At 32.1% G+C, this 23235-nt stretch overlaps 3 protein-coding genes across 4 annotated transcripts in view; 1 reads left to right on the forward strand and 2 right to left on the reverse strand.

Annotated features, from left to right (window-relative positions):
• Window positions 1-8698, forward strand: part of LOC126918299 (radial spoke head 10 homolog B-like) — a 44966-nt gene extending 36268 nt beyond the window's left edge. For both annotated transcript variants that reach the window (XM_050726010.1, XM_050726011.1), the window contains exons 4-11: window positions 4030-4348; window positions 4763-4938; window positions 5624-5824; window positions 5946-6049; window positions 6114-6200; window positions 6753-6900; window positions 7094-7299; window positions 7564-8698. In XM_050726010.1, the coding sequence (XP_050581967.1) occupies window positions 4298-4348; window positions 4763-4938; window positions 5624-5824; window positions 5946-6049; window positions 6114-6200; window positions 6753-6900; window positions 7094-7299; window positions 7564-7862 (1272 nt within the window). In that variant the 5' untranslated portion in view covers window positions 4030-4297 and the 3' untranslated portion in view covers window positions 7863-8698. The remainder of the gene's footprint in view (window positions 1-4029; window positions 4349-4762; window positions 4939-5623; window positions 5825-5945; window positions 6050-6113; window positions 6201-6752; window positions 6901-7093; window positions 7300-7563) is intronic.
• Window positions 136-3249, reverse strand: LOC126918164 (uncharacterized). The gene is made up of 4 exons (XM_050725803.1): window positions 3226-3249; window positions 2849-2946; window positions 1416-1634; window positions 136-496 (listed from the first exon to the last, which is right to left on the reverse strand). Exons 1-4 carry the CDS (start codon window positions 3247-3249, stop codon window positions 136-138), a joined length of 702 nt encoding a protein of 233 aa, XP_050581760.1.
• A 904-nt stretch (window positions 8699-9602) lies between the features above and the next one.
• Window positions 9603-23235, reverse strand: LOC126918280 (eIF-2-alpha kinase activator GCN1). The gene is made up of 13 exons (XM_050725980.1): window positions 23128-23235; window positions 22946-23048; window positions 22069-22264; window positions 21621-21960; window positions 17696-21506; window positions 16131-17616; window positions 15400-16036; window positions 14964-15308; window positions 14645-14838; window positions 14348-14559; window positions 13675-13928; window positions 13370-13591; window positions 9603-13238 (listed from the first exon to the last, which is right to left on the reverse strand). The coding sequence occupies exons 1-13, from the start codon at window positions 23140-23142 to the stop codon at window positions 13110-13112; spliced, it is 7944 nt and encodes a 2647-aa protein (XP_050581937.1). The 5' UTR covers window positions 23143-23235; the 3' UTR covers window positions 9603-13109.

Consider the following 23235-nt stretch of genomic DNA (forward strand, 5'->3'; position numbering starts at 1 on the left):
CTCTTTAACGAGCAAGTCACAATAACAGAGTCACAATAACACTTTATCAGCATACTCTCTAACGACAATAATAATTCATTTCTTTCGATGAATTCGATAAAATATATTCTCGGTTATTTTTGTACATTCCAATTTTCAATCCTTACAATCTTTTATATTAGACACATTGATGTGTTCGGAAGGCTGACTGTCTTGAAACGTACGCGGTTTGTATCTTCTTGATTTTAAATCAGCTATTTGTTTATGAAGCTCCATATTGTCATCTAAAAACGTGTACGTCCCGTTTCGCTTTTCCAATTCTTCCAGACTATATCCGATAGTCCGTCGATTTAAGAGCCATGGTTCCGGTGGTGGTGGCGGTGGCGGCGGTAACGTTCTTCGTTTCATGGGATGAGGTGATCTGTAATGAATTTCCGTTGTTGTTCGATAATCCATGTTACGGGCTTCATCGGCATCGTACACGATATCCGTCAATGTCTCTTGTTTTTCTTCGGGCCTGCGATATATTTTTCACGTGTCATAAGAAATATCATACATATATTTTTTACAAACATGTAACATTATACTTGTATGATATAATTGATATATTATTGTATGATTGTATGATATTATTGGTATTATTTTGTGATATTACGCGATATTATTTTTCTAAACTATCAATATATGCTGATTCATCGGGTCATAAGTATATAAAGTGATTTCTTCTATAGTATTCTCTTTCCCAGTAGTAGATATTTAATAAAATGTGAGTCTAAAATAAAATTTGTACAAAAATTTGTTTCGGAGATTTCGGATACTTTGTTTTGAAGAAAAATATCTTTGTAAATTGGACGAATGTCCGTGCACCTGGCTAAAATGAAATTCTGCTTATCCATCCAACGCTGCGTGGACAAATATCATTACGATTGAATTTTCCTCGAAGGAGATTCCTGTTGTCATTCGAAAGATGAAAATTACACAAAATTCGTCAAGGGTGGTACGTGGTAATTTTATTTCTATAAAAAAGTTCCTTATTTACCGTATGGATAGCATTTGCAAACAGTATTGCATTCTTATATAAATGTACATGAAAACTAAACGCTTTAATTCTATACTCAATCCTAGTTTCTTAATGTACAATACACAGTAACTATAGTATTTGTTCCATTCTTTTCAATTTCCTTCGTAAACATTTTACTTTATATTTAAAACTTTCTTACGAGAGATTGTTCTATTCATATTTTGGTGCTATTAACAACAAACCTATACACAATACGCGTCATATTTTTCATAATACTCCACTCGCTATAAAAGGTAACTATGATTATAGTTTTGAAACAATTGTCATAATAATAATTATCGTTTCACATTAAATGGAATCATCTATTTTTACTATTCTTTAATATCGAATAAAAAATTATTTTACGAATACATACTCTAACGATGCAAGTGACTTGATATGAAGTAGAGTACGTTGCGGATAAATTGGTTTATACGAATCTTTTAATTCTATTTGAGACAACATCGCGTGTGTTTCCGTAATTCCTGTACAAGCAGGTTCTGGTCCTAGTCTTTCATACGATGATTTATGAAGATTCCCTTTCGGTGGAAATATGTCTTTGTTATCTCTGGGTTCAGCCAACGTATGCATTTGCCTGTAAATAGCAAATTTTAAGTTTTATCAAAGTCTACAAATAACGACGTATCGACTTCTCATATGTATATACATGAGTCAACTGTGTACGTGTAAGATCGAAAGTTTGAGCAAAACGGGAAAATAAGGCGGGAAAGGAACCGGATAAATCCGAGAATCAACGACCAGGTCATAATAAATAACAAATAAATATAGGTGGATTGAATATAGCTGGACTATTAAACACGACAAACGAAATAAATGTTTTTGAGAATTTCATCTTCCTAAAGCGTAAAAGCATGTTTAAAAAATATACCTAACACGTTATATAATAGCATTACACGCGTATTCATATACATATACACATACATATATGTGTAAATATTATTAATTATGTCTTCTTGGCTAAAAGTTTCGGAAAAAGTAATACTTACATTATGGAAGATGATATTTAGCTTGATAATTTACTAGGGTAAAAATAAGTAATAATTAGTATGTTTAATGGTCAATTTGTATGTCCTTTTCTCCATTTACCACTTTGCATCGTAATATTCGAGACTTTATTTATTTCGTGCTACGTAGAAAGAAAAGTACACGCACAATTGAAAGCTGTTGCAGTTTGAGTGGTTTGACGATCTATATTGACTATAGTGACTGTAGTGACTATAGTGACGAAAGTGCGTTGCTACGCACAATAGAAGGCGGAAACAGTTCACCCTTCTTCGTTTTCCTTGTTACAGTTTGACAACATAGGGAATACTATCGAAAACAAGGAGTAACAAATGCTAGGAGTATATACGATGCAAACTTCTGTATCATATTGCAATTTAAAAAATATATCTTATACAAGAAGTTACATGTCATGGCAAAGTTTTGAAAGTATATAAAATAATGTGCATAAAATATTTCAGAATATAATATTCGGATAAAAGTTAGGAATAGATGGTTGAAGATGTAAACTAATAAAATAATGAAAGATAATAAAATTAGTGAAATTTAACATTTTTACATAAATAATACATATAGATAATATATGGATGAAGTATTTATATCGGAAGGATCGACCAAAAATCTTTTTCGAAGCTTCGAATCGATTAAAAATTAAACGAAAGACAGACATTTCCCCAAAAATTATCACACTGGTATAAATATTGATTACACGTGTATCGAATAACAATAAAATATTATTTTTATTTCTGTTCATATTTATATAAATAAATAATGAAATATCCTTACCAATCATGAACCTTTACTTTGGTATTGTAAATAGCAGGAGTATGAAAAACAATCGGTTCAAAATCTTTAAATTCATCTTCACAGGTTGGAAGGACGACCTACGATTCAACCAGTATATTGTCTGTATTTATAACACTTTGTATACAAAAATAAATATGTACAATAGTATTGATTTTAATTTATACGCCATTGTAACAGGCTATTATACGTATATAGGTAATGGAAGGAACTTGCGGAAATAAATTTAACGAAATGTAAAGAAAAGGACTGAGATAATATCTATTTTTGTCGAATAAAATCAAACATAAATAAATTAAACATGAAATTTTGTGCGAATACAAACTTCGTAACATCTTAATCTTATCGTATAATCTTACATTCAGTTTCCCTTTCGTCAACATTTATTCTTCTTTTCAGTTAGGCAACTTGAATATTTGTTATTTTTCTTGATATTTCATCCTACGGGATAACGTGATTAATCGAAAGTTAATCAGAATCTAGCGTCAATTATTTTCAAAAACATTTCAAAAACATTTCAAGAACATCGCGTAAAACATCTTCTTGTTGCGTAAAATAACGTCTGTCGAATCTCTGATATCTTCACGTTTCTTAGATTCTACGATATACGTGGATGTAAATTATTAAAATTCTACCGCAGAATTGAATATTACTCTTAAATAACTTTAGCGAAAGTATAGATTATTACGAGTTTACTCGGAAACATATAAAAAAGATGAATAGTACGCTAAAAGAAGTGATATCAGAGAAATGTCGGAAGAAGGTTATTTCTCTGGAATCGTATAGCGAGAACGAAGGAGAAGTGGAAGAGATGGAAGAAAAAGAAAGCGGAATAGTAGAGGAATTACCTTTCGAAGATATTCTCGCTGACAAACGTCGTAAATATAGCGCTAAAGAAGAATTCATTTTTCTTCTTTATAATGACACTTTGCAGTATTTTGTGAAAGAGTAATCGTTTTCATTTTCGTTCAATTTCGTTTAAATTTTTACTGAAATTTTGATATTTCTATCAACTCTCTTTGATACCTTTATGAACTGTTACGATTCAAAATTCTACATACGTACAATTTTCCCTGTTTATTACGTTTAACAGCCGAGTAAAATACGCGTTAAAAATGTCAATTTCTCGATGTTTGTTATTTAACGTTCATTGTTTAATATAGGTGGGATGGCACGTATTTAAGAAAAAAGCCTACGAAGATATTGGTCGATGATTCGAGAAACTCGTCCAACGATGACGAAGATATAGGTGAAATACAAGATTACGAAGATGTAAATGAATCGAAAGAAAGCGACAATAATTCCGAAGAATTTAATAACGATACAAATAAATCAAGCTTCGTTTCGTCTTGGAAATTATCACTGCCCGATGAATTTGCAAATATAAGATTTATTAGTAACAATACGTACAGCGGTCGTATTAGTAGAAAAATGATGGAAGGTGAAGGCGTATACAAATGGTCTAACGGTGCTCGGTATAAAGTAAGAATTTTCAAATTTCCTATTATTACGATACAAGTATATAAATTTCAGCGATACGAATCGTTAATGGAATTCATATATGCAATACATACAGTCATCATTTTTTGCGGTAAATAAACTTCTTATGCATTAAATATTACATCAATGGCAAAAGCGATTGTACATATTTTACAAAAAACCTTGCACTTGGTTACCAATTATTCTAGTTATTAATCATAATATACGATTAATTTATATATATATAAATTAATCGCAAAATTTAATATATTAATAATATTATTATTAATATAATAAATAATTATATATATATATATATATGATTTATTTAAATTTTGCTTCAACATAAGTAGAAACGATAAAATAAATAACTTTCCCTCACTTTTCGTTATTATTGAAAGTTGTGTGGTTTCATAGGGAGAATTCGAACAGAACCTTATGCATGGCAAAGGTCTATTAGAATGGAACAATGTTTGTTGGTACGAAGGTGATTTTTCGAACGGCTACCGACATGGTAGAGGAATTATGGTGGATGGAGAAAATCGTTACATGTATACCGGTCAGTGGCATATGGGTCAAAGACATGGGAAAGGGTAAGTACGTAACAAAGTACAGGTGAAATATTTTCACAAACCAGAGAAAGACCGTTTCTACACCGATGTAAAATCGATGATTATTAAAATATCGCAGACATAATTATGTAATACGATGAAACGTTTTTTAACACGTAAAACTTACGTCCTTTACAAATCTACTAGTAAAACAAAAACTCGATTAATTCGATTTATGTCTTAGGATGTATTAGTTGTCGGTGTGGCTATTATTATTAGATATATGTTCAGGTTGTTATAAAAGTGTTAGAATTGTACGTAAATTACCATCGTGGAGTAATTCTATACACCGAAACAAACGCGAAAATTCATATGCAAAGATGTCGATAGAAGCTTATTTTTCAATTTAATTTTCGTCTTTCGACGAGAAACATTCGATTTCGACGCGTCCTCTTGACGGTATCATTTTGAACGCGTGATTTACTGAGCTGCGTGCACATGGGATTGTTGCCACTTGTTACCATCTTTAAGTATCTTGCTTAGTAAGGCAACATTTTTGCTATATAAAGACAGACGTGTTCTTCTTCGGTACGCAATCTGTTGACGACGATTTTATTCTCTGATAATATAATTATTGGCAAAACGTGTCGTTATCATGTAGTTATTCACTGCGATACAAGTTTTTTTGTAAATAATCAGTTTTTTGTAAATGTACTTGTTAAAAAAGTTATTCCCGTTACTCTGACAATGGTTCATACGACGGTGATTGGGTAATGAACAAAATGAACGGGATTGGATTACGAATTTATCCAAGCGGTGGCCGTTACGTGGGTCAATGGAAGAACGGAGTTCGTGATGGTATCGGAACCATGGTTTGGCCCAATGGAAGCCTCTATCGTGGGGAATGGAAATGCGGTGCAATGCACGGGTTTGTTTTGGTCTCTATGGTTTTATAACGATGAATGAAAGAAATATAGTTACGTTGGAGGAGTGGTTAAAATACATATGTTAGATTTATTTAATATTACAAGATAATACAATATTTGCAGCTACGGAGAGTACGTATGGAATGGATTTTTTAATAAAACGTTTGCTTGGCCGCAAGAAGCATCGTACGTAGGTTACTGGCGTCGCGGAATGCGTCATGGCAAGGGTGAATCTATACTGTTATTCTGAAACAATGTTCGATAAAGATAATAATAAGATCGTTATAATAGGGGAGATAAAGCTGAATTCTGTCGGTGGAGCTAAGTATTCTGGTTATTGGAAGGATAATAAAAAGCATGGTTACGGAGTTATAATTGGTAACGCGAACGTTTTACAAAATTAAGATATTTGTAGCAAAGATACATATTGTTGACGCAGCCAACCTCGAGAACTCGAATCACAAGGCAACGACTAAAAAAGTTTTCGAGCTGTGGAGATTTTACTTTGTCTACGAAGAAGAGAGGTTTAATATTCGAAACGAGTCGAACAAGTTTTGCGCGAAAGTCGATATTCTTCGAATTGTAGAGGATGTAAAGACTCAAGTTCTAGAGGTCAATTATTTATTTGAAAAATAAGCGACAAAGTTGAGTCGTGATTTTTCATTGTAAAGCGTAGATTCATATATCGTAGCTACGTATATTATAGGACACGTATACGATATTTATATACGGTTTTCACAAAGAAGCGGAAGGTAACGAGCAAAATTGTTATGCGAGTTATCGAGGTTCGACTAATAACGTAAGCTAGTTATTTTTCATCCTTTATTATCAACATGAGATTGTATTACAAATGATTCCCTTATATTTAATATGACGTTTTTTGATGGAGCAAATATTGCGTCAAGGTAAAAATATTCGTGTTTTATGCAGGAAGTAACGGGCACAAGTTTGAGGCTAATCCATTATTTTCAAATGATATTTTGTGTGCGCCGAACATTGTAGCCGATAATTTAGAAACTGAAACGAAAACGAAGGATGAAGGAGAATGCGTGCGGACAGAAAAAGAAATAAAACCAGCGTAAGAATGCCATATGCATATACATCATACACTGTACAATAACGATCATAGGTACAAAATGAGTACAATTGATGTAACAGTTTATACAAAGTCGGTAATAAAATGTATCTACGCACATATGTACAATAACGAAATATAGGAAATATATTTCAATGTAAATTAATATAATTAATTTCTACTTAATCATTGATAGATTTGCCGAGAAACCTGGTCAATTAATAGAAACTTGGCCAACACCTATTCTGAAGCCAGAACAGTTTCTATGTTTATCTTACTATATAACTCGTCTATTGGATCCAAAAAATATGGAGCCGTCTGTCGTACTTTCGGCTTCATCTGGAAAATGCTACAGTTGTGAAAGAGAATCTTGTTCTTGTTTGGCACATCCGCTTTCTATAGGTCTATATTTTTTATTATTAATTAACATATACTACACGAAAATTACGCAAATTGCAAGTGTAAATGAAAATAATTCGAAAATACGATTGCATTTCTTCTTTGTATTTTAATCGGATAAAGTGTCACCGTTATTTCGTTACACTATAATAACAGCGACATCTTTAAATTCTTGTTAATAAAATAAAAGTATTTCCACTCGTGTATACTAAACTTTTGCACTATATGAAACTTATATGATGACTTATATGAAAAACTTTCATGCAGATACGATTACAAGTGAACGAAACGACATCACGCAGACACATGCGTCTGAATCCTACAGCGAGAATATGATAGAATCTGTCTGGAAATACGAAGAATGCTGGACATATAATTGTTTAACGTTTCACATGCTCCGTTTACGTGAAATTTACAACGATTATGCTACGTTATTTGCCAAGTCGGCGCCAAAATGCAATCTGGCGATGAGTAGATTATGTTTATGGCAATTATGGAGAGATTGTGGTATTCATAAGAAAGGACTTAGTCTCACTGAAATCGATAGTTACATTGGTGAACGTTAATTGATAACTACTGTTAACATCATTGTATATTATATCGCAGTACTGTACAAAAGTCCTTTTCTTGGACCGTCAGTAGTGATCACTACAGAGTAGTAATCTCACAATGATGGTAATAATATTTTTAGGGGATACGTATTTGTGGTGTTTGACTTTCTTAAGTAATAACGATAGACTTGAGACAATATCAAGTATCTTTATATTCATTTGGTAGGTAGCCTAAGATTTTGCACAGTACTGTGTACCAGTACATATTGTATATGTATATGAGTAAATTAGTTTTTAATGCAACAAAACAGTACTTTGGAATAATATCCGCTATCGCAAACACGTCTCGGTATAAAGTTCCTATATTAATGTGAATCGTTAAAATATTAGCGAAAAATGAAACCACGATGGTGAAAGATCCTCTTCATCCGTTCGAAAAGATTGAAATCTGGCAATTTTTACACGCCTTGTTAGAAGTTTCCTGGCACTTATATACTAAACACAACGACGATAAAGTCGAGGAAATGAACGGAAAAATCGCTGGTGGTTTGCACAAATTTTTAAAAAACTATATATATCCTCATGTTGGAAATCATGTTGGTACGTAAGTACATACCTAATACGGTAAGATTATCATAAATAAGATAATATAAATGTAAAAAGTGGCTTTTGAAAAGAAAAGGTGATATTGTTATGAAGACAATTTATGTCATAAGGAATATAATTTGCGTCTATGTAAGTTTTTGGGAATTTTCATTAAACTAAATGAAACAAATGTTTATGACTCTATGAAACAGCTAGGAAGTCTTTTGTGTTCTTAATCATTTACACAGTGAAAACAACTTTTTCAATTTTAAACTGAAATTTTCTAAATAAAATACAATTTTCCAGGTACTCTGTGCCGTGAAAATCAAGATTTGCTACCTATATACTGCGTCTTTGAATTGTACCAACAGATTGGTTATCCAATTTCTGCAAAAGATCTCCTTCGTGCGACGTGCGTTTTAAAACGTAAGCTGTGTTGTTTGTTATTTAAATTTTTCAATTATTAACTTCCGAAATTTTTGTCAACTTTCGATAGAAAGTAAATAAACATTAAATAATGTAATAACTTTTGAACGTTGTGTAAATTTTTGTAACGCTTGCAAAAACGTATTGATGTTTTACAAATTAAATTTGTTTTTATTTAAGAAACACTGTTGCTATATAACAGCTATATATATTTTTTTTTTCTTTTGGTATTTGAAAAAAAAGAAAGAAAAAGAGAGCAATTGGAACAAAACATACAACGTTACAGTACTTTATTAATAGTAAACATCTATGTTGGTAATTTCACATTGTGCGTACAGTTGCTAGAGCAATAGTATCTTTACATTGAAGCGTATGAATATTTTAATGATGCAGACAGGGCAGATTCAAAGCTTTCTTCGACTACTGCCGAAGCTGTGGAAAATTTTCCGGATGGAATTAATTCTGTGACGATAGGCGAAAAAGTCAGCTACTTACTGAAATTTGACGAAATCTTTTCGTCACCCGATTGTACGATTAATATATCAAGAAGATATGCAAATAATTTATGTAGCAGTGGGTATAGCACATTCTATAAAAATTATCGTACATGCTTCGTTTGCGTTAAGGACGTCATTCGTATTACAGCTAACGGATTGTTGGTCTTTACACAACTAGGGACTAGAAAAATGATAGAAATTATGATGCTAATATGTCCTGGAATAAAAGATGCAAATAGTGGTGTAATTATAAACATGGATTATAAGGTATATTATCGTAATTCAAATTTTGATATATTTGATACAAATGAAATTCAATAAACCTTTTTAAAGATAAACTATTGATAGAACGATCTGGTTGTTATTTGATTATACTTGACTTGCTTCGGTGTCTCTTCAGTTTTTAACATCATAATATTTAAACGACGTTGTTATGCTATTATATTACTATTATCAGGTTTCAACGCATCGGTTTACATATATAAACACAAATTCTTGGTGAAACGCGTTATATGAAACAAATGAAAGATATGGCAGCAGTCAGATCGTCTCTATACATAATTACTTGCGATTAGCCTTGTATGTTGCTCGCATGTAAAATTGCATAATGTCGATAACTACGAATATCGCTCGATAACTTTATTAATAGTTATGATTGTTATCGCTATTCTTATTATGCAATTTTTATTTTATGCGTACTACGTGATACGATAAAGATTATAAAACTGAAATTGAAAGCCGGTAAGTTAACAAACAATATGAACAGTAATATAAAATGCAAATTATGTCAGACTGGGTTTCATTGATTATTTAAGTATCAAGTACATAATTATAGAATTATCATCGATTATATATATAAAAAGCATAAAACATTATAAGTAGCATAGATCGAAATGCGTTTATTACATCAATATATATGAATATCATAAACCAATATTGAATATCATATTTAATTTAACATGTGACTAATATTTTAATCAATGGTTATTTACAGATATTACAAAAATTGCGTCTTCCCTAACTTAATTATCTCTCGCTTAAATGCATAATATATTTTACAGACACATCGTATACGGTACTTTTTTTTTACGGCATAATTTACAGTATAGAAATTTAATGTTACAGCTGACATTTCTCGAATTTTATGAAATAATACTAGAGGCAGCAAAGGAGTTACTTTCTTTAAGAAAGAAGACTCTAAAAATGTTGCATACAAAGAACATCGAGGAGGAAACCCTATCGTTAAAAGCCAATAATTTACGAAAAAGAGACGGTTCTAGAATTAACGAAATGTCTCCGACCAAGATTTCAAAAACAAAGAAAGAACCCTAATATAATTCGATAAAGTAATAATAAAAAAATCTAATTTCACTTCTGTTGCGTGCAAACCTTATCCTATTTCTCATTTGTTTCACATTGATCGTCCAAAATCATCTATATTATGTTAAATAAGATTGAACAGTTTCTACTGTATCTTACTTTGTTTTAGGAACATACTTATAGCATGGAAAATTACAATTAAAAATTAGATTTTAAGAAATAACAGAATATTATATCGATTGTTAAACTAGAATTTCATTGGCACATCGGTACATTTTTAGATAACAAGAAGGCAAAATATGGAAAAACATATCAGCATAATATTTCAGATATCAAAGTCGATTAATAAAATAATTTAGACATGATATTAATAAGAACGATCTATTATAGCCAATGTTCTTCCAGTTTTTAATGACAGCATAAATGAAGAAATATTGCTTTTTGAACGTATCGTTCTATTTGTATCACGTACATCTGTGCATACATAATTAACAATTGTAAAATCATTAATGGAGCACGATAAATAAATTTTTTTCCATATAAGGTCATTTTGTTAACGTAAAAAAGCACACAATCTTTTGCAACATAATATCTCAATGAGATGCTGCAAACAAAATATTAGAATATTAAAAGAAATGAAATAAAATCAATCGAACGTACGAGGGTTCTAGATATTAGGAAACACGGTATATGCGTAGATGCATTGGATGTCTGAAATAGAACAAAACAAACTTAAGTAATAAAAAATAATGAAATGAATGGCATTCGATTCGCTCAATTATGAACGTGCGAGTATGAAACACGCAAATGCGTTCGTCTTTGAAACAGGTACAGATAGAAGATTGCGATTCATGAAATATTATAGAATTGAAAAGAACAGAAGAGCAGTTGGCTTTTCTTGAAGCCACGGATGGAACGATTCAGTCTTGAGCGAGCAATAACGAAATTGTCGGTGTTATCGGAACAAGCGAATCCGTTACGCATTGTCGTATAATAATGTGATGGAACTCAATCGATTTTCTTCCTTCTATATATGTATATATAATCCAAATATGCTTTCATAAAAGTCCCAGGGCTCAGGAAGTTAGAGAAACGACAGTGTGCGACCAAGTCGCTGACTTACACTAATGTTTCCGTCTAAAATGCAATGTATACGCGTTACTTTTGATCCATTACGTTATCGTTATCATATTTTCTTATCTTCGTCTTCCGTAATATTTACTCTAATAAGATATTTAATATATATTAAAATTTCATTAACATGTAAAATTTGATTTTTTCGGATATTTATTAAAATCCGTGCTACAAAAATATCGTCTAAAACTACACGTAAGCAATTTAACGGAGGAATTTTATTTCATTTTCTACCAAAGTAAAATATTCTAACACGCATAAACTGTAGATGAACGAAGAATGAACGTTTGATTTGATATTATAAAAATAAATGTTACACGAAGTCCCACATTTGTTTGCCATATTGTAACGTATCATAGGACGTATATACAGAATATGTTCCCGAATTGTAAGTAATGTAATTAATGTAATCATAGACAAATCGAAAATTGTCGAAAATAGAATACATTAGAAGACGAAGACTCTCTACTGATAGATTTACAAGTATCGTGTCGTGTTACGGTACGGCTTAAGCCGGCTCAACAATTTCTATAAGTAATTCTAAAATATAGACTATATACCGATTTATATAACTACAATACAGGACAGCAAAACACGCTTCTATAACAATAAAAGCGGGACACTGTTCAAATCCTCGATAGTAAGTAAACATTTTACTCGGTTTACCGACATTCAAATATTATATATATTCGTGATTCGCGGAAAAAAAAATGAAGTAGCCATGCACTTCCGTTTAAAAACAATTTTTTAGCTTCCCACATAAGTAAAATAATTTACTTTTAGTTATAATATTAGCAAAACATAACAAAATGTACAACATAACATAAATGAAGAAGGTAAAGCGTGAATCTATAACGCGGCCAATATATAATTCGTATTTTAAATCATTTTCACTATTCTCCTGTTCAAATTCAATATATTTTATGTCACTTTCTATCGATTCATTTACAAATATGTATCCTGGAGACAAATACGATTCACTAATAATTAAAATATAAAGAAACGGATTAATAAATTGACAGTAGAAAACATTTTTCGTAGAAATATCTACAACATGTATGCGAATCACTCGGTAAACGGGACACCTTAATTTAAGTAACTTGAATACCATCGAGTGACTTTTACGTTTTACTTTGTTTAATTGATTATCGAGATACAATATGGAACGAACTAACGTCTTTATAATGTAACTAGTACACGAACAGTAAATCATTTTATAAAAATCATTCGAGTAATTATTAATAGTACGACTATAAGAATGGGTGTAGAGCGCAATGAGCCCCGGAACATACAATATCTCTCACGTGAGTAATGTATCGTCCAATTCTTCTATTTTGCCTTCAGGCTGCGATAAAACTTTGCGCAACACTTTGCTGACTACATCTGACAATGATTCCCTTGCACCGGCATCCAAAAAGGCCATGCAACGCTGAAAAAATCAATTTACAAAATTATAAGTAATATGTAAATACCCGAGATTTTCACTTCATAATTTTATATAAATTTTATATAAATTTTATATAATTTTTATATAATATAATAAAGTTGATAGAAATATACCTGATGTTCTTCTTCCCCTTGCCTCAGTCTAAGTACTGCTATAAGAGCAAGTTCACTGTTGGCTTTCACGTAACCATTTTTCTCTTTTGTTCCATTTACCAACATAGGTAAAAGCGATTTAAGTAATTCTGGTGACATCTTCTCAGGTGGTATGTTACGAGCCAAATGAATGCATACCTTAGCTAATAACTGTTTTACGTCGTTACTATTGTTATTCATTGACTAAAAGATAAATTACACAATAAATTATTTATATATAAAATTACAAATATAAATTTACATATAATTTGTTGAAATATTCTTACTCGCACGAAAGGAGATAAAATTTGTTGAGGTATAGGTTGTCGTTCATTCATAAGATATTGAAACAGATAACCACAAGCTCGTACACCGTTCATGACTATTTGAACTCGATCTGCACTTAAATACGAAAGTATTACTCCACAAACACGATCTTTCTCTTTACTGTTGTAGATAGTTATTGGAGATTCCTTTAACGCAACAAATAATGCTGCAGAACGTCCGTGTCTAAGCATCCAATCAACGCTGGTGTCACTACCTAAAATTAATTGAATAACTCCTATGTTATATATATTTTATAAAAAAGAATCTATGAGATGATAAACTATAACTCGAAGTGTGCGACAACCAGATGTTCAGTTCGAGTCGAGTCAGGTTCCGAAAACATCTCGGGACTCAAGAATGTTGGAATCCCCGAGAATTTCGACAAGACGAACAACGTTTCAGGAATAATTCGATAAAGCTGGTTTAGAACCTGACCCCGAGATCCCGAGAAAAAATTTTCGTATTCTCGCATACTTCTAACTGTGATTAACGCTAATTATGTATGATATTATAGCATATGTCGTTTTCTATCATCTTGAACAAAAGGATATTTCACATTTAAAATATTTGTTTTCAATTGTAATTGAATATTCTAGAAATTCCATCATAATCCCAAATATAAAATAAACTTACATAATAGATTTTCGTTAAGAGCAATATTGAGTTGGTCCAGACTGAGCCATCGTATCAACGCCCCAAAACAACCGGCTACGGCGTTCCTTGTAACATCTTCCGGATGTCCAAGCATACTACTTAAAGTAACAAATACTTGTTTCTTCATTGGTTCTGTCATTTTGTCACCAGCAGGCGTAAGCACACCTCTTAAAGCTTGTAACATTGTTTCTCTAAATAGAATGAATATGTATTGGTAAACTTCAATGATGCAAATATATAAATAATTTATGAAATATATTCAATCCTTTAGTTTACCTAATAGCTGGATCATCTCCAGTTTTAATGCCAGTATGAAGTTCTGTGAACAATGGGTCAACACGAGTATGAATTACAATGAGATTACTTAAAGCATAAGCAGCTTTTAATCTCACTTGTCTATTACTGTCATTCAATGCTCTCAAGAAAGTGGTTTGTAATTGTGGTAAAAATTGCTTTAACATTACTCCAACCTAATCAAAGCATTTTAGGTATTAATTATTTACTTTTGCGTTATTCTTATAGCTTATTATATCTTTATAGTATATCTTTTTCTTAATATTGCTCATACATTATAGCTATTATTAGATTACCCTACCTTGCCGAGTAAGATTGCAAGTGTTTCTAAAACTGCTGCTTTAACACTCCAATTAAAGCGATCGCCGAGAATACGAATTAATGGCCCTGTAATATGTACGACACTTGGTTGTAATGCTGAGGCGCTAGTTAATTTTATAACTTCTCCAAGTCCTTGAGCTGCTTGTTCTTTTGCTTCTGGTAAACCATTTAATATAGCTTCTCTGAATATCGGAAGAATGGGAGTAATTCCTTTTGGCAAACAGAATCCTGGCAATAATTCTTGTCCCTTTAAATCAGACACTGCAAACCGAACAGCTTGTCTAATATCTTGTACATGAGCAATTTGTTGATTAGATGCCAAAGTCTAAAAATAGAATTTAATATATTAATTCCAATAACATTAATTGAAAATTATATTTAAATAAAAAATTTTCATTACCATAACGTAACCTTACCTTAGTGACTGCTGTAAGAGCTTCCCAACTCATCTGTAGTACATCCTTATCACTGTCTGTAAATAAGTGAATGAGACCTCGTAATAATTGTGGAACATATTGACTATAATCTGCACGTGTATCACGGCAAAAAGCACATAACAAAGTTGCAGCGCTTCGTCGTCTAGATGGATTGTCTGCTCTTGTAGCTTCCATGAGCTGATCCATGACTGTTCTAATACCAACTTCATCGGTAACAGATAGGATCACTGCTTGGCAATATTCTAACTCTTGAACTTCATTCGGTGTGCCCTGAGCACTAGAAAGAGCAGTTAATAGTGCTGGTAGAATTTTGTGAAGAAACCTTGTTAATGCTTCGCCTGCTACGCTAGCCAAGATTGATAACGCTTTTGTATTGACAGGAGGAGTTGTCAATTGAGGTACTAAATATGGTAAAACAACACGAGATTTGATTGCCATTACTTGGCGTAAACCATCTAAGGTATTCTCTGCTTCTGCTGGATCCGGTGAATTTAACTGTGTTAACATTGCTGGTAATATATCATCTAATGCTCTAACTCCTACAGTTGAATGCAAACCATCAAAGGTTTTTGCTGCTGCCTGTCGAACTTCTGGTAATGGATCGCACAATGCTTTCCTACAATATAAAAATAATAGTCTTTCTAATTATCTGATTATTATTTCAAAATTTTTCATTAACATTCTTTACATATAAACATAAATATTTTTACCTCACTGTTGGAACTAAGCTGACTACAAAGGTTATCACCATGTCTTTATTTGTACTTGTCATAATTTCTGATAATCCAATACATACACCTTGACGTTGATCGGCCTGATCACTTTGTAAACCTTTCTCTAAAATAGGTATAATTTCTGGTAACACCCTTTCACCTAATTTTCTAACTAAATCTCCTAAAGTCCTCGCTGCCACCTGTCTTTTATCATTACTTGTACTAGCTAGACAGCCAAGTAATAAAGTAAACAATGTCGGTAATATTTCTCTTAAAGTTCTCGGTGTATTCGTTACAACAACTTTCCATACATGAAGAGCAGCTTGGCGTACCATCAATGCAACATCCGATCTACCCATGTATAATCCCGCTAAAACACGATTTCGCCTTTCAGCACCAAGTGCGTTAATAATGGCATAATGTGACTGTTCAGTTCCAAAATTATCATCTTCGCTTGCTGTTTCTGTTGACATCTTTCCCGAAACTCCAGAAATTCGATATAACAAATCACCAAGTAATTGAACCGATGAGTATCTAATACGCCAATTATCATCAAAGAGACTCTTTTCTAATTCTGGTAACAGCAACATAATAGCAGAATCAGCATAAAGATTAACGATACGTTGGCCCGCTCTAAGTGCTGTTTCACGAACGTATTCATTCTCATCAGCTAAAGCTTTCAAAATAGGATTAATAATTTGTCCAATATAGGGTGTAAATTCTGTAGTAAATGCACTTGGCATATAAATAAACATCATAATATAACCATCCTTAACATGAGGAGCTATGTCGGTTCTTTCGGCAGTACTAATAATTTCAGGCATAAGTTTATGAAGTTTTTCAACACCTAATCCCCTTACAACTTCTGAAAGGCCTTGTGCAGCACCTGATCGATCAACGCTACTTGTTTCAGATGTAAGCGTTTGCATTAACCAAGGAAGTAAATCTTCAAAGCTAGATTCACCCATTCCTCGTACCATAGCACCTAATGCTCTTGCAGATACACTTCGTACTTCTGGTACAGGATCTAATAAACTCGTTTTTAAGCCGGGGATGATTGTTGGCAAATATGGAGTTAAATCTTTTTGATCGGTTAAAGAATACATATTTCCAATAATTTGGGCAGCCATTTTTCTTGTTTCTGTTGAACGATCCAAAAATGCTCGTTGTACTACAGGCATAATAAGAGCTAATGATGGAGCATCGATAAAATGTACGAACTGAGTGTCTAAAAGAGTTTGAAGACAAGTAGCTGTTTTATGAGAAGGATCTTGTAAGGCTTTTAATAAAACTGGTACAATAGCTTGAATCTCTGGATTACGAATTACGCTTCCAATAACTTTAAGAGCTTCTGCACCAGCCTCTTGAACTTTTGTATGTGAATCACTAAGTACTTCAATTAGCTTTGGAACTATACTTGGCAAACAACTACTAAGCTGTTTTGGTGCACAATACGCCATTGCACCTAATAACTCAACAGATCCTTAAAAACGTAAATAAAATTATGTAATATGTAGAACAAGATTATTAATTTAAATAACATTAATATTTAAATTATTTACCAGTTTTAGTCCTCCAAGAATCTTCTTCTAATGCTGCTAATAAACTAGGTAAAACAAGCTTTACCCCATGTGCAGATAATTTACTCATAACTACACGAGCTGTATCATCGGTAGCCGCTCTGACATATTGACTTGAATCTCCAAAGCACAGCAACAAATGTGGTAATACGTGAACGATGTATGGTTCAAATAACCTACCAAGCATTGTACATAACATTTCGAAAGCAAATAACGCTCCTTCCCGATGCCTATAGTTTTTCTTATCCTGAATGGCATTAGTTAATGTGGTCATAATATCGAGTTGTTTTAATGCTAGTATCCCCATACCCTTGATTATACCTGCTAAACCATAAGCTGCACCTTTACGTTCCCCATATTTGTCTGATTTTAACAATTGGTCCATTAATTTGTCCACAATCTTTGGTGCATCTTCCTTAATAGAAGGTACAAGATGTGGTAGACAATTGGCTACTGCTTCCTGTACTTGTTGCGATGGTGTGGAAAGAGCAGCGATTAAACGCATAACTATCGGTTTAATACGTGAATCATCTTTGTCCAAGTGTCTTGCTAATGATCCCATAAGAATAACTACAGATTGTTTGATTGAATCGAAACTGCCAATTTTTGGCGCTTTATCCATAAAGTCTTCAAAAACCGGCAATAAAGAAGTTATATTTGCTTTTCCATGAAGATCAACAACAGCTACAGCAGCAGTTAACATTTCTGTACGAACAGTTTGATTTCTATCTCCTAAACCAGTAGAGACGAAAAATTGCACAAGTTTAAGTACTGTATCAGCACTGAGAAGAGCTGCCATTTGAGCCAATGCAAGTGCTACACCTCGTCTTGGACCCCAAGTATCAATCGGCTGTTCAACCACGCGTCCAAAATCGTTCAATTTTGGTGGAATCATGGCTAACTTTTCTTGATACAGTTGTAGTAATTTATCCAAAATTTCTGGTACTAGGTGGGGAACGTCAGTTAAACACTGCGCCAAAGCACAAGCAGCTGCTTGCTGTATAGGTTCTACAGGATGTGTAATGTCTTGGATCAGTTCACCAGAAAGTATGTCCGTATGCATTACTAAATCTGCAGCATTCCATAACTCATTAGCAAGAATTTTATTCTCGTCGCAAACATCGAACTTAGCAATCCATATTTTCCTAACAAGATGAGATAGTTGACCAGCATCCTCTTTCTGAGATGGGAAAGCTTGTTTCACGACTGTTAATGCTCTTAATGCTGCATCTCTTATTGTAGATAAAGAATTTTGTAATGCACCAATTAAGGAATCTATATCTTCACTAGTTGCTATTGCAGTACCTGGTTGACCGCTACCGGATTGAGCAACATCTAGCAATGTTGCAACCGCATGTGATTGTACTCTTCCGCTTGTAATTTCCATTAATTCTATTAATAGATCAAACATATGTTTGCGCGGAAGCAATTGGGGATGTCTCATATCTTTAAAATCAGAAGAACTTCCTCTTTGTTTAGCATGTTCTTGTATTATCTGTAATCCTTGAACAATCATATTATCGTCCTTATAAGATAATAAGGTCTTTTTTATAAATGGAAAGACGTAGCAAAAGGTCGGAGCTGTAAATAACTTCTTTTGTTTTATTGTTGTTGTGTGTAAAAGATTTAAAGTTCTCTTTACCGCTGTATCAAGATTTTCCTCTTCCCAAGCTTGATTCAGATCACATTGTGGTTGTAGTTGTCGTAACGTAACATGTGCTACTAAATCACTAAGAATTGGATTATTTATTTTCACAATCCTCTTTAAACGGATATAAAGATCACACATTGCAGGAGCAGCTAATGGTGATCTTAAGTTTTTCAAAATCGGAAGTAGAAAATCTTTTAAATAAAAAGACAATTCTTGTCCATTTCCACGCATAGAACATAAAATTAGAGATACAGCATTATTTATTCTATGTTTCAATTCTGTCAATCTTTTACGGATTGCATTTTCTTTTGCCATTTGTGCCTTAAGGATTTCTTCTTGTTTAGGTGTTAATTTAGGTTCCTTTATTTTTCCTTCTTTCTTTCGTTTTTCATATAATTCTCGCCTAAGTTGCAATTCTTCTTGCTGTTCTTTAAACGAATACACCTTACTCTCTCTTTTCATGTTCATTGAATTAAGAATATCATTTTCATCGCTTGTTGGTAATACGCTTTTGTCATATAATTCTCCCTCTGGAGTGAGATAAGTAAAATATTCGTCTTTAGTGACTTTTAAGACCTCTGGATCATCAAGCTTATTTGTAATGTTTGACACTATTGCAGGTAGTATGATGTCTGGTATAATTGATATCACTTTTGTCAACGCATTTTCATAACTAGGAACAGGCTTATAATTTTGCACAAGTATTTTTTTAATTTCATGATTAAATGAACATAAAAAATGTTTTGGAACAAGATTAAAATTCTTTGCAACTTTGAACCATAAGTTTGGCATTGCTTTATAGATTGCAGGATGATGAGATGGTATTAATGCATCTCTTGTCATTTGCATAGCAGGTAATTCAAACAAAAAAGAACCTGAACAAATAGCAAGTAATCCATCTGCAAGACATCTGCCAGTTGTCTCGCAATTAGAAGAATCTTCTTTATTTTCTTTATCATGTTCAGACTTGATTTTTGCATTTTCTAAGAATTTATTATATTCCATTAATAGTTCTTGTGCAGGATCATATGTACTCAAGCCAGTTAAAACTTTTTTAATTAATGGAAAACAACGTTTCCTTATTTTATACTTGGGGGCTGTTGCACATGCCACAATTGCTCTATGTACACCGTTTAAAGCTTTTTCATTTAATCTATCTCCGAATTCAGTAATTAGTCTTTCACAAAGCAGCATGAGGTGATATAATATATCATCTCCACAAGCTGACAAAAATTTTTCTGAAAAGAATATTTGCTCATCAATAGCATTCCATAATATAGTTTGTTTGTCATTCTCCACTTGATTAGCAAGAACAAATTTCAGTAACAAATAAGAAGCCACTAAACCCTCTGTAACTGCAGCTGGTTGCGCAGATTGTTGCATAGCTCTTATTATTGCTTGTACAAGTAATGGAGTTATTGCTGTAGAATAAGAAGCTACTGGTGTGGAAAAGAAGAGTTTAATATAAGCAGTACGCACTGCCGCAGTTGAAGTTTTAGCATTCATGCCCTTTTTAAATGCATCTATTACGCATTTTGGAACATTATTTGCAAATTTATTGGACCACAGGGCCATCATTTCAAGAGCATAAATTAAAGTTTTCTCATGAACCTCAGTTTCAAGAACTTTGATAAAATGTTCACAAGCTGTTTCAGCTAATTTTTCGACACTACTTCCTGAAGCTGCATTGTAACTAAGATTGCCAGCACCTTGTAAGACAGAAATTTTATGAGTTGCAACTGTAAGTTTTCCTTCTGATCCATGAAATACAGCAAATACGGATGACAATAAATTTTCCAAAGCAATATTATCTGAACATTGAAGAGCAAGTCTACGACAAGCTCCTACAGCTTCATCTCTAACTAAATCTTCCTTTGAATGCAAATTGGCAAATAATCCTTTACTTATATCTTGACTATACTGACTTAAATCGAGACTTAAACCACTTAGAATATATCCAACCGATTCAATGATAATTTCTGGATTTCTTAACATAGCTTTTTGCAAAGCCGGTAATAGTTGACTTTTAAACTCGTCATGAGATATTCTACGGAGAAGAGGTATAGCATTATGAACAACATATAGATCTGGTTTTTTCTTACAACTAATAGTTAGTTTTATGAAAGCATCTATGGTGTTTGTCTGAAAAGAAAAACAAATATTTATTTGGCAATATTTACTACAAAGAATAAAAGATATTTCTGATATAAAAACAGATTTTTCAACACAAAAATATATTATCAAATATAAATTTACCTTCAGTTTCACCACTAATTCACTTTTCTTTGCATTAACTAAATACTTAGTGAGTAAACTAGCAAGAACAATTACACCGTTTCCAACTTCCAATTTTGTTAGTGTCTCTAAATACACAATATCAATATCTTTAACACTCAACCATTGATGCGCTAGTAAAACATATACTTTCTCCGTTAATTTTTTATCCCTGGATGCCAAAGCTGCTGCACTCAAATTTGCTTGTGCTTCAATGAGTTTTGGTAATTCCGGATTGATGTCTGAATTGGTTTTATACCCATGTAGAACAATTAATGTTGACCACTTTAATGCAAGATATGCCGTTAAAGCTGTATTCAGACTACAAAATAACATTTTGTTAGTAACTTATGAACATTAATACATAGTTCAAAATACAAATTTTTTTTTAAATATATGCATTTGGAGAACTATGTATGTAATTACATACGTAGGAACTACATTTTTATGCCATGTAGCTTGTTCTATGACAACATTTGTCATATGCTTTATTGTAGGTGCTGGTTGCTTTCTCAATAATTCTTCGATTAAATTTTTCACGTAAGATTGGGAAGCAGTATCCTTATATCGATGTAAAGTAAGAGATATGGTTTTGCAAATTCCATTAACAATTTTCTCATTGATACCTATAAATATAGAAATTTAATAAACGTTATATATTGACATATGAATATTCCTTCAACCATTTATAATATGAATTTATACAATTACTTATAAGCAGAATTTTATTTTATACATTTTCCTCTTATATAGATTATAAAAATAAACATCTTACACATAATTATAATGTAATAGTATATATATATTTTACATTGTCTTATAATATAAAAATTGAAACAATGTAATTATTTATTTATTTTTATAGTGAGATTAATAAGGGATAATTTTATACATATTTTATACAACATAACATTATATATAAAAATATATAATACTAGATACATATGACTGAGATACATTAATTACTATATATAATATTATATATATCTTGTAATTGAATAAATATTAAATCTACATCAACATATTAATATTTAAGATGTATATTGAAAGTGGGGAAAAAATCGAAAGATTAAGAATTATAAATGCAAATTATATACATATTGTAAATATTATAATAAAAGAAATAAGTAGTAATTCAGTCCTGTATATTATTTAAATTCTAATATTCAATATTATCTTTCTCTCTATATTAATTTCAAGGTATATTTATAGGATACAATATAATTTCCTTTTTCTATGAACAAATATTTTCGATCTAGAAAGTTATACATTTTTATCAAAAGTTTATTCACATTTTCGTTTCTTACCAGGATTTGACAATACATTGACGACATTTTGTAGAATCTCTCGCCGCTCGTTTTTACTGGCGGTTTGAACTCGGTTTGGCAAATCTTTTAATGCTTTCGTTAACTGTAACAAAATCAAATTTAAGTAGTTATTAATTACAAGACAATAATACAGTTTCTGAACTTCCACGTGACAGACTCACCTCGACATCCGCCATATTTCTTCAAAAACCGGACTGCCCAAAGCGCCACCCTCCATTGGATTAAACAGCATCCAAAATAAATTGTATACATACGTACTATTGAAAATT

This window comes from Bombus affinis, chromosome 7 (assembly GCF_024516045.1).
Source record: "Bombus affinis isolate iyBomAffi1 chromosome 7, iyBomAffi1.2, whole genome shotgun sequence".
NCBI classification, from domain to species: Eukaryota; Metazoa; Arthropoda; class Insecta; order Hymenoptera; family Apidae; genus Bombus; species Bombus affinis.